The sequence below is a fragment of the Ranitomeya variabilis genome, chromosome 5 (genome assembly GCF_051348905.1).
Source record: "Ranitomeya variabilis isolate aRanVar5 chromosome 5, aRanVar5.hap1, whole genome shotgun sequence".
NCBI lineage: Eukaryota > Metazoa > Chordata > Amphibia > Anura > Dendrobatidae > Ranitomeya > Ranitomeya variabilis.
The window spans coordinates 259,088,529-259,101,275 of NC_135236.1; the positions used below are offsets into that span (position 1 = coordinate 259,088,529).

The 12,747-nt window shown below is 41.5% G+C and overlaps 1 protein-coding gene across 11 annotated transcripts in view; it reads right to left on the bottom strand.

Moving 5' to 3' along the window:
* NEO1 (neogenin 1) overlaps positions 1–12,747 on the bottom strand; it is a 175,527-nt gene that overhangs the window by 37,327 nt on the left and 125,453 nt on the right. For 6 of the 11 annotated variants that reach the window (XM_077264145.1, XM_077264152.1, XM_077264143.1 and 3 more), the window contains exons 4-8: positions 12,231–12,384; positions 10,658–10,794; positions 3,176–3,330; positions 1,595–1,715; positions 283–499 (exon numbers count right to left, since the gene is read on the bottom strand). In XM_077264145.1, coding sequence (XP_077120260.1) covers positions 283–499; positions 1,595–1,715; positions 3,176–3,330; positions 10,658–10,794; positions 12,231–12,384 — 784 coding nt within the window. The remainder of the gene's footprint in view (positions 1–282; positions 500–1,594; positions 1,716–3,175; positions 3,331–10,657; positions 10,795–12,230; positions 12,385–12,747) is intronic. The other 5 variants (XM_077264149.1, XM_077264148.1, XM_077264146.1 and 2 more) reach the window with 1 other exon arrangement.

The window sequence follows — 12,747 nt, forward strand, 5'->3', positions numbered from 1 at the left end:
CATCAGACCGGACCGCCCCGCAGGTGAGTATAATAAAAGTTATTTTTCTTCTCTTACAGGTTGCATCAGGGGCTTATCTACAGCATTATAGAATGCTGTATATTAGCCCTGAAAGGCGGTGGCCGTAGCTCGTATTGGCCTAACCTGGTGACAGGTTCCCTTTAATACTTTTACTGATAACATGCATTATGCTTTTACTATACAACATGTCAAGCCGGGTCTATACTACATGTTCTGTTGGAAAACCTCAAATCAATACATGATCCAAAGTGTAAGACTTACCTGTTCATTCCCTCCTTGCTGTAATACACTTGGTAGGTAAGATTGTCTCCATGGGCGTCAGCAGGCACACGCCACGTCAGCTTGATGAAGCGCGTCGACACCAAAGAGGCCACAACATCCCGCGGGGATGAAGGAAGGGGACCTCCTGGTGTGGCAGCTACATGGTGAGCAGTGGCACGGGTCAGTGAGGGGGCAGGAGAGGTTGGGACGGTAACACCTTGACATGGTTGAGTTGGGAAAGGAGGGGGAGGACAAGCACAGGCACACAGACACAGAGCGAAAAACAAGAACAGAAAATAAACAAAACAAACCAAGCACGGCCTCCATGCAGACATGGGCCACCTGTCACCCAGAAGGACACCACTAAGATAAGGAGTCAAACAGCACTTCATTGAGACTGTGATGAAATCTGACCCTTGACCCTTTGAGCATCAGATGGAGTCACCTCTGGCTGGCAATGTAGCTCACACACATGCAAAACAGAAAATGTATCCCACTTCATAACCATGAGACCAGCAGAGCACAGCCACAATGCAGGTCCCCGGCTGTAAACGGGTTCACTTGCTTAGTACTACATCCTGAAATGATACAGCCCTTCAAATTCCAATATATAGAATTATTTTAAGGTGTCAGAAGAAAATCTTTTAATGCGTCTGAATATTTTTTTCTGTATTTGAATGAATGTGCAAAACCTACACAGCGTGAGAGCCGGAAGGACTGTATCATTGACAGTCACATAACATTGCATGCAAAACCTGAAAATGTAGAACAAAAGTCAAAACGCGTATGGATGGGCAGAGCTGCAAGGCACACTTTGGGTAGAAGGCAGATATTAATTTAGGAAATGTACAAGATCTCTATGTTTTCATTGGTTTTATAAAACTATCTATTCAGGAGACCTGCTGCGACATAAGATCATAACCTCAATGTCAGGAGGCCATGGGGCTCTTTCCATGACATAGAAAGCAGCAGGCTACATGACGCATGAAGAGAAGGATGCTATGCGGGGGGCAATGGAAAGGAGAATCAGGAAGAGACTAGGTGGGGGACACCATAAAAATAAGGGCCACTGGAACAATACCCTGCAGGAGGGACTACAAGGGAAAAAGTCCGTTCTCAGATTAATTACAGAATAAAAGGTCAATGCTTTTAATGGACAAATTGTCCACTAGGTCTATAAAGTTTGCCAACAGCACACCCTCAGTTATTAAACTATGGAAATATTGTGATATGATAACTATTGAAAATCTGATGCAGGACACTGGGAGGGGACAGGGAGAGTAAAAACAAGGGTTTTTTCTACGCATCTTACCAGGATCCACGATAATGAGCTGAGCTGCTGCCTGCATATTTCCCACCTCATTCTCAGCGATACACTGATAAAATCCTTCATCTGAGCGCACAAGACCAAGAACCTGAAGATTATGATCGTCCTGAACAAGAGAAAACAGTGGTGAACTTTTACCCCGAAGCAGTGTGGCTTGCACGCCATTTCTATGCCATCTAGTGAATTACTCCACTTAAAGGGAATCTGTTTGCAGTTTTTTTTACACTCCAAACTAATGTCATCTATGTAAAGTTGCTTTAAAGTTGACCAAATCCATAGTTCTGTTCTAGAAAACCTTGTTTCCATCTTTGAGAAATCCATCAGAAATTTTTTATGCAAATGAGCCACAAGCGTAGTGTGTTTGGCACTGCACTTACAGTTCTCCAGCGCCTCTCCCTGTTTCTCATCCGTCCCGTCAGTGACCAACAGGACACTCTTGTACCCATTAAACACAGCAGTCTCCAAGAAGTTTACAAAGCTTAAATGGCTATTTATGTACCCATTAGTGATGAGTGAACGTGATCAGATAAGGTGTTACCAGAGCATGCTCGGGTGCTAACCGAGTGTCAAAAAATATGTTCTAGTCCCTGCGCCTGCATGGCTCGCGGCTGTTCGACAGTCGCAACACATGCAGGCATTGCCTGTTTGTTTTGCAATCCCTACATGCGTTGTGGATGTCGAACAGCCGCGAGACCTGCAGGCGCGGGGACTAGAACATATTATTCGAGTACACTGAAGACACTCGGTAAGCACACAAGCATGCTCAGATAACACCTTATCTGAGCACGTTCGCTCATTACTAGTCCCCATATAAGTAAAATGTAGAGATGTTTCAACCTCTCTGGTCTTTCTCAAGGTACCATAACAGATGACATTTACAATGCTTATACAGGCAAAACATGTGTGTCAATTAACCAATGACCAAAGTTCAATACATCAGAAAAATTACATAATATATATTCTAAATATCAAAACTCAATTTACAACTATATATATATGCATTCATTCCTTGGGGTAGCGCATCCTCAGTAAGGTTCTGTGAGAGCCGGACTATCGATCTGCGCATGTGCTGTCCCCGGGGATGATAGCACTTGTGCAAAATCTCGGAAAAGGGGGGGGGGGGGACAAGTGTACACGGTCAGACAATGACAGGAGGCAAATGGGAAATAGGGAGAGGCCTGGAGAGCTATAAGCAAAGTGCATAAAAATTACACTGTAAATGTATAAAAAACAGAAAGATTTCTAAAATAACCTTATGGATTTAATCAACATTACAGCAACTTTACATAGCCCACATTAGTCTGGGGTTTATAGCCCTGCTGAGAGGCTCCCTTTAAAGATGATGTGTAGTCAAGAACATCTTTCAATCTGACTCAATAGTGCAGAATTTTATAAGGAGGGGGTCCTCGGTTCTATGTGTCAGAGGTATTAAGGAGATTCTGCTCTAAGTAGATTAGATGTAAGGAACAGCAATGCCTACAATAGCACATTAAACATCTAGCGAACCATGAAATCCTTACTGAGTCTTCAGACTACGACTGCACATCAGGCCACATGTTCACTTACCACTATTTTGAAGTAGTCACTTGGGATGACCACATCGCCATTCTTCACCCACTTGACAGTAGGGGCAGGTCTTCCTCTAACTTCACACTCAAACACAATATCCATAGATTCATGAGCATGTGTGTTCGATGGCTTAACATAAAATACAGGCGGCACTGCAAGAGGAATGTGTTACATTTCTTACATCGGTGCATACAGATGTGCAAATGTGGAGAAGAAATACTTGAAACTGGATTATTAAACCTACATATGCATGGTGAGCACGGGGTAATAAGCCAAAGTGCACATACAGATAGAGAGAAAGACTATAAAGAGTAAGAGCAAGGCACAATATGATGAAAATAAAACAGTTTATTACAGGAAGATTAAAAAGTTATACATAAAATGTAAGACACAAGATTGTCAAGAATGATGAATGGCAAGTCAATGAAGGACAAGATAATAAACATGATACAAAAAATGGATTAAAAAAATCATATAAAAGAGACTGCAAAAAGCATGGTCTAAAAAAAACTATGCAATGAGTCACAACACTATATAGTAAAGCACACAATAAATAAGGCAGTCACAATAAACAGGAGTACGGCGCATTGTGAGGTAAAAAGAGTATGGCACGGTATTGGTGAGGTAAAGTGTGTGTGTGTGTGTGTGTGTGTAGATAGATAGATAGATAGATAGATAGATAGATAGATAGATAGATAGATAGGAAATACACACACACATCACCAAACAAATATGATTATTAGACAAAGATAACACTAGTAATCCCAAAATGCAATTTTTAAATGAAGGTCTTTATTATTAAGGGAAAAAGAAATCCAAGCCTACAGGGCCCTGTGTTAAGAAGTGTTGCCCCCTAAACCTAATATAACTAATTGGGCCACCCTTAGCAGACAACTGCAATCAAGCAGTTGCGAAAACTGGCATTGAGTCTTACAGCGCACTGGAGGAATTTTGGCCACTCATCTTTGATGAATTGTTGTAATTCAGCCACACTGGAGGGGTTCTGAGCATGTACTGCCTTTTTAAAGTCATGCCACAGCATCTCAATCAGATTATGTCATGACTTTGAATGTCTTAGGAAAAACAAAATTAAGACTTTGGAGTGGCCTAGTCAGAGGTGGAGTTGCTGGTATGTTGCACTGTCCTGCTGCATAATCCAGGTGCGCTTCAGCTTGAGGTCACGAATTGATAGCCTGACCTACTCCTTCAGGATTTTGTGGTAGACAGCAGAATTCATGGTTTCATTTACCACAGCAAGCCTTCCAGGTCCTGAAGCAGCTAATCATCCCCAGACCATCACACTACCACCACATTTTACTGTTGGTATAATGTTCCTTTTCTGAAATGCTGTGTTACTTTTTATGCCAGATGTAATGGGACATACACCTTCCACAAAGTTCAACTTTTGTCTCATCAGACCACAGAGCATGCACCCAAATGTCTTGGGGATCCATTAAGATGTTTTCTGGCAAAACTGATACAAGCCTTTATATTCTTATTGCTCAGCAGCGGTTTTCGTCTTTCAACTCTGCCATGCAGGCCATTTTTTTCCCAGTTTCTTTCTCATGATGGCTTCATAAACATTGACCTTAATTGAGGCAAGTGAGGTCTGCAGTCCTTTGGATATTTTTGTGGGATCTTTTGTGACCTCTCTGATGAGTCATGCTGCGCTCTTGGGGTAATTTTAGTCAGCCGGCCACTTTTGAGAAGGTTTACCACTGTTCCATGTTATCGCCATTTGTGGATAATGGCTCTCATTCTGGTTCGCTGGAGTCCCAAAGCTTGAGAAATGTCTTTATAACCTTTTCCAGAATGATACATCTTAAATACTTTGCTTCTCATTTTTTCCAAAATTTATTTGGATCGCGGCATGATGTCTAGCTTTTGAGGAACTTTTGGTCTACTTCACTTTGTCAGGCAAGTCCTATTTAAGTGATTTCTTGATTGAGAACAGGTGTGGTAGTTATCAGGCCTGGGTGTGGCTAGGGAATTTGAACACATCTTCCAAAAGATGTTATAAACCACAGCTAATTTATGTTTTAAGGGGGAGGGGGCAATCACTTTTTCCACACAGGGTCCTGTAGGTTTCAATTAATTTTTCCCTTATGAATAAAGACTTTTATGAAAAAAAAATGCATTTTTTGTTTACTTGAGTTACCTTCGTCTAATATTTAATTTTGTTTGGTGATGTTACATTTAAGTGTGACAAACATGGAAAAGAATAGGAAATCAGGAAGGGGCAAACACTTTTTCACACAAATATACAGTTTAGATGCACAGTGGCATAGAGTGACCTCACCAGTTAAGAGGAGAAACGCATCCGACCCATGTTTCGCATGTAGCGATATCATCTTGTCCATCATTGAGTTGTCACTCATTAGTCTCGATAATTTTGTGTCTAACATTTTATGTGTATCTTTTTCTTCATCATTTAATAAACTACTTTTGATTTTCATCTCATTGTGCCTTGCACTTATTCTTCTATGTTTTTTTAAACTGGATTAGCAGATTAAGAAATGGGAGGAAGATTATGAGCATGGTTCTCAATTTACAAAAAATAAAAGGCAAATAATCCTATTTAACACCATTAGTAATATGGTATATGTTACATAGAACATGGAAAAAACAGTATGAGGCTATGTTCACACTTTGCGGTTTTTGCTGCGGATCCGCAGCGGATTTGACGCTGCGGATTCGCAGCAGTTTTCCATGCAGGGTACAGTACAATGTTACCCTATGGAAAACAAAAACCGCTGTGCCCACATTGCAGAAAATCCCTTTAAAAACCGCGCTGAATTGCTGCGGAAAAAAAGAAGTAGCATGTCACTTCTTTCTGCGGATTCCGCAGCGGTTTTCAACATGCACCAATAGGAAAGTGCTGTTGAAAACCGGCAGAGGAATCCGCAGAAGAAACCGCAGGAAAATCCGCAGTGAAAACCGCAGCGGTTTTGCACTGCGGTTTTTCCAAATCCGCTGCGGAAAAATCCGCAGCAAAATCTGCAAAGTGTGAACAAGCCCTAAGGCAGGCCCTGACTGAATATCTGCCTCACCGGGCAGATTCCCGGTGGGCTGAAATTGTCTGGGCCGCTCTGCTTGGCAATTATTTGTGAACAGCACATTAGTACTGCCTCCCCCTGTTCACTGGATAGTATAGTGGGGCTTGTAAGCAACACTGGACATGCCCATACACCAGTGTCAAGATTGGGTGTTTGCTAGCGGGAGATGAAGGAGCTGAAGAGAATACTCGTCCCTGCAAGAGCAGAGGGAGGAAAGGAGAAGATTGAAAATAATTAGAGAAATAGTTGTATAGGAATGGGCAGGAGCTTGGAGCAGACAGAAGAAAAGAAACACTAAGACAAAGTGGTGCAAAGGAGGGGTGAGAAAGAAGAACGTCAAGTATTGGCAGCATAAGAAGGGAGCAGTTACTGCTCACCAGTTTCTCTAAACTAATCAGTAAAAGTTTTCTTGCTTTTTCCACTATAGTCACCATTGGGACTGAGACTTATGTGAAATATGGGCAGAAAATCTGGGATCTTTTCACTGAATCAGTAAGTCAGCCCACTTGCTTTTGAATGTAATTTTGAATAAAATGTAATTTTTCATATTGTTGAATAGACTATGTTCTTCTATTTCTTCATGATTCTTTGAGGCGCTACACTAAATGGGTATAATTATCTCCTGGAATACTTTAAGAAATATGGGCAGAGCCTAATTGGTCTGTGGGCCTGTGATTATTGCAGGGGTAGCAAGGGGGAGAATTGCTAGTGTCATACCAGCAAAACAAGGCAGGTAATAGGGGCATTGCTGTAATATGGGCTTGGATTTTGTACAGCATTTATGTAATGAGTGTGATGTGAGTGCCATCTGCTCATCATCTATGCGACCTATTAGAGCACCGCTGTACATGTGAAAAGGGGCTACATGCAAAATACAAATATAAAATACAATGTAACAGTGACAGACTGCTAACAGAGGGGAGAGAGCCCTGCTCTTGTGGCCTTCAGTCTACAGTATGGGGAGGAAGGAGGCCGCAGGTTGGCGATATATATGCAACATGTGACATCTGCACTGTATGGAAAGTTCCAGAGACAAAAGTGCTACAAATATGGAATGTGTGACTGATGTGTGTATGTCGGTCACATATCTAATGTGTGAGTGACGTGTGTATGTCGGCCATGCGCCTAAATGTGTGAGTGATGTGTGCATGTCGGCCATGTGCCTAATGTGTGAGTGACGTGTGCATGTCGGCCATGTGCCTAATGAGTGAGTGACGTGTGCATGTCGGCCATGTGCCTAATGTGTGAGTGACGTGTGTATGTCGGCCATGCGCCTAATGTGTGAGTGACGTGTGCATGTCGGCCATGTGCCTAATGTGTGAGTGACGTGTGCATGTCGGCCATGTGCCTAATGAGTGAGTGACGTGTGTATGTCGGTCACATATCTAATGTGTGAGTGACGTGTGTATGTCGGCCATGTGCCTAATGTGTGAGTGACGTGTGCATGTCGGCCATGTGCCTAATGTGTGACTGATGTGTGTATGTCGGTCACATATCTAATGTGTGAGTGACGTGTGTATGTCGGCCATGTGCCTAATATGTGTGAGTGACATGTGTATGTCAGTCATGTATATAATGTGTGAGTGACATGAGTATGTTGGTCGGTCATATATCTAGAGTGTGTGACATGTACAGTACAGACCGAAAATTTGGACACACCTTCTCATTTAAAGATTATTCTGTATTTTTATGACTATGAAAATTGTAAATTCACACTGAAGGCATCAAAACTGTGAATCACAACTGAAAACATATCTTATATTCTAGGTTCTTCAAAGTAGCCACCTTTTGCTTTGATGACTGCTTTGCACACTCTTGGCATTTTCTTGATGAGCGTCAAGAGCTAGTCACTTCACAGGTGTGCCCTGTCAGGTTTAGTAAGTGGGATTTCTTGCCTTATAAATGGGGCTGGGACCATCAGTTGTGTTGAGCAGAAGTCTGGTGGATACACAGCTGATAGTCCTACTGAATAGACTGTTAGAATTTTTATTATGGAAAGAAAAAAGCAGCTACTGTAAGTAAAACGAGTGGCCATCATTACTTTAAGAAATGAAGGTCAGTCAGTCTGAAAAATTGGGAAAACTTTGAAAGTGTCCCCAAGTGCAGTGGCAAAAACCATCAAGCGCTACAAAGAAACTGGCTCACATGAGGACCGCCCCAGGAAAAGGAAGACCAAGAGTCACCTCTGCTTCTGAGGATAAGTTTATCTGAGTCACCAGCCTCAGAAATCGCAGGTTAACAGCAGCTCAGATTAGAGACCAGGTCAATGCCACACAGAGTTCTAGCAGCAGACACATCTCTACAACAACTGTTAAGAGGAGACTTTGTGCAGCAGGCCTTCATGGTAAAATAGCTGCTAGGAAACCACTGCTAAGGACAGGCAACAAGCAGAAGAGACTTGTTTGGGCTAAAGAACACAAGGAATGGACATTAGACCAGTAGAAATCTGTGCTTTGGTCTGATGAGTCCAAATTTGAGATCTTTGGTTCCAACCACCGTGTCTTTGTGCGACACAGAAAAGGTGAACGGATGGACTCTACATGCCTGGTTCCCACCGTGAAGCATGGAGGAGGAGGTGTGATGGTGTGGGGGGGTGCTTTGCTGGTGACACTGTTGGGGATTTATTCAAAATTGAAGGCATATTGAACCAGCATGGCTACCACAGCATCTTGCAGCGGCTTTCTATTCCATCCGGTTTGCGTTTAGTTGGACTATCATTTATTTTTCAACAGGACAATGACCCCAAACACACCTCCAGGCTGTGTAAGGGCTATTTGACCAAGAAGGAGAGTGATAGTGTGCTACGCCAGATGACCTGGCCTCCACAGTCACCAGACCTGAACCCAATCGAGATGGTTTGGGGTGAGCTGGACCGCCGAGTGAAGGCAAAAGGGCCAACAAGTGCTAAGCATCCCTGGGAACTCCTTCAAGATTGTTGGAAGACCATTCCCAGTGACTACCTCTTGAACCTCATCAAGAGAATGCCAAGAGTGTGCAAAGCAGTCATCAAAGCAAAAGGTGGCTACTTTGAAGAACCTAGAAAATAAGACATAATTTCAGTTGTTTCACACTTTTTTTGTTAAGTATATAATTCCACATGTGTTAATTCATAGTTTTGATGCCGTCAGTGTGAATTTACAATTTTCATAGTCATGAAAATACAGAAAAATCTTTAAATGAGAAGGTGTGTCCAAACTTTTGGTCTGTACTGTATATGTCGATCATGTATCTAGTGTGTGTGTGACATGTATATGTCGGTCATGTATCTAATGTGTGAGTGACGTGTGTAGGTCGGTCATGTATCTAATGTGTGAGTGACGTGTGTATGTTGGTCGGTCATATATCTAGTGTGTGTGACATGTATATGTCGATCATATATCTAGTGTGTGTGACATGTATATGTCGATCATGTATCTAATGTGTGAGTGACGTGTGTGCATCTATCTAATGTGTTAGCACTGTTGCTTTGCAGCGCTGGATTCCAGGGTTCATATCCCACTAAGAACAATATCTACAAGGAGTTTGCATGTTCTCTCCGTGTTTGTGTGGGTTTCCTCTGGGTACTCCGGTTTCCTCCCACACCCCAAAGACATACTGATAGATATAGATTGTGAGCCCCAATGGGGACAATAATAATACATGTAAAGTGCTGCGGAATATGATAGCGCTATATAAGCAAGGCACAATAAATAAATAAAACTAACAACTAGATAAAGCAATACAAAAATTGCAGATTGGGAGTTGCCTTTCAGATGTAACAAAGTAAAAGGTTAATGATTCAAAATATGACCAGCAATAAAACCCAGGGTGAATGCTATAGAGATGCACACCACCCCGTCAAATGTGATAAAGGTTTAATAAAAGGCTGGTCCAGCAGTACACCATAGGGGACATCCTGAGGATGTGCCATCAACAAAACCTCTGTGGGACATGGAAGGGAGTGACCCAATCCATCTCTAACTGCCCCTCTTATCACCTGGAAGGAAGTGGGACAGGTCTGTAGGGAACACAACATTACATCCCTCTTCAGAAGGGCAAGAGAAAATAATTGAGCTTCCTAGTGCAAACTCCATTGGGAGATTTAATTAGGAACCAACATGAACCATAGAACACAACGTGTGTCCAAGTGTTTCGTATGGTTCCGTGTTATTAACAACAGAAGTGTTTTATATGACCTTACTATGACAAATTATATTGTCTAGTCCAGCGTCGTTACCAAAATTCATGTATTTTAATATTTTTAGATAATATGTACAACCCTTTAAATGGAAGCCATGATCTGTACTACGTATAATATTATTTATAAAGGTCAGAACTCTACTCTTACCCATCAATAGAGTCCAGTTTATTTTTGTACACAGGTAAAGCATAATATCTGTGTTAGATACATTTACCACTACAGCGATTTATTTTTTTTTCATACCTTGCACAATGAGCTCAGCCTGGGCATGGATCGTTTGGTTCCCATTGTCCGCCGTACATGTATAGATCCCAGCATCTTCCTCCGTGACATTGCTGATCTGCAGGCTGCCTCCCGCCAACAATGCCAATCTGTCCGAACTGTAAATGGTGAGCACAGTCAATGGACACGGAAAGTCAGGCCATCAAGGTGCGCATTGTGCTGAACAATGACAGTTACATGACAGAAGTGATCTTAGCTGTATTGATCTTCCTATATTACCAAAGCTCAAAATTGAATGAAGCTTTGTGTAACAATCTCATCACCCTACATTGTACAAGTGTTCTTTTGATAGTAGCAATTCCATACACGCCATGCTAAAGAACAGAGAGGCCAAAAACGACTCACTAGAAGAATGGCAGCTACGAGGGAATATTCATTTAAAAAAATAAAACAACAAAAACGTAACATAGGAGGAAGGAATCAAAGATGATCAGTCCATTTACTATTCTAGAATGCTACAGCAAAAGGCTATAGACTATGAACACGTCGGGCGCAAAGTCATCCACTTATCACTAAATAAAAAAGGGCATTTTAAATGCAGCAATCATGAAGCAGATCTGGAAAAACACTCACCGATTACAGAGCTCACATCAAGAATCTACTGATGAGAGCGGAGAACAGATAAAGCTCATCAGCCCGTTCAGTGAGCACACATTTAGCATTTTCTAACTGATTGTGGAATAGAAAATAAATGTAAATAATATCCGGCATTTTACCATATTCTTTGTACTTTAGCAAATGTCCAAGAGTCTAGCAGAATACCCAGATGTGTGTCTGGTACAAGAACCTAATCTAAACGTACTACACGAGTGCGCTAGTGAATTGCTACTTATAGTTTCTTGCTGGTTATTGCAAACCTATGCTAATTAAGAGACAGATGTTCTCCAAAATTAGAAAAAATATAGCAGAGTCTTCAGAAAACTACTTTTTAGGTTCTGCCATTGCACTACCTGCCTCGACTAATGCCAAGTGCCATCTCCTGCAGTCTAGTAGGCAAGATACAGAAAGGTGGCCATTTCTTAGTTTGCTATGGGGACTGCAAAGCTCCATTCTTGGGATTAGTAGGAGTCCTGGAGGTGGGACCCTTGGCGATTAGCATGTTACCACCTATGCTATGGATATAGTTTGAGAACGATCATTAACCCTAGTTAGATTTTCCCATTAGTTGTAACAGGTACAGGAAAAGGGTTTAATGTTTTCTCAACCCGCCTGAATGAATCCAGCATGAAAGTTCATCTCCAGCAAACCCCATAAACAATATGAACGACAGGGAGAATGAGTTTCACCATAAAAGACATTTACATCATTGTATAGATCTTGCAATATTTGATTCTTTATTAACGAGTAACTCGTGAATAAAACAAATGATTGAAATCAAATAAAGGTATGTCACTTATGGTAATATTAAGAGCTGAAAGTCTCCAAACTATGAATGTTTTGTCACAATTACAACAGGAAAACATTAGTGACCAGATTAACATCTGGCATACTGAACATTATTAAACAAAATGTAGAGAGATATTCCAGAAATTACCTCCCAAAAAGGATTTCTTCTTGATTATGACTCCAGACCACACCAGGGGTGGGGTACCCAGATACAACACAAGGAAAGACTGCCGTTTGTCCAACACTGCTTGTCAAAGTGGAAGGCTGACGTAGAAATATTAAAGGGCGATTCTCTCCCGTTTCTGACAGATGTTCCGGTTCATATGGGAAAACGGGACAAACAAAAAACTGAACGTTAAAGAAAAACAAAGGAATTGGAATTTTTTTTCTAGTAACTCAAGATTTACCATTTATATGGATGCTAAGGTCATTGTCACCACATCAATATCAAGGTTTTATCGATGGAAAACAAGGAGGGAAGGTGAACTGAAATTTTAGGCCCAGTCATAATGTACCGAGCACCTGTACTTGGTTTTAACAGTCATTCTGTGGTCACAGATTGCCTTTAAATCAACAAAATAAGTCTAATGAAGGGTCCTCTTTAACATATCATAAGGAATTTACAGGTCTTTAAAGACCCACTGGATTTTTCTCTAATGGCCAAT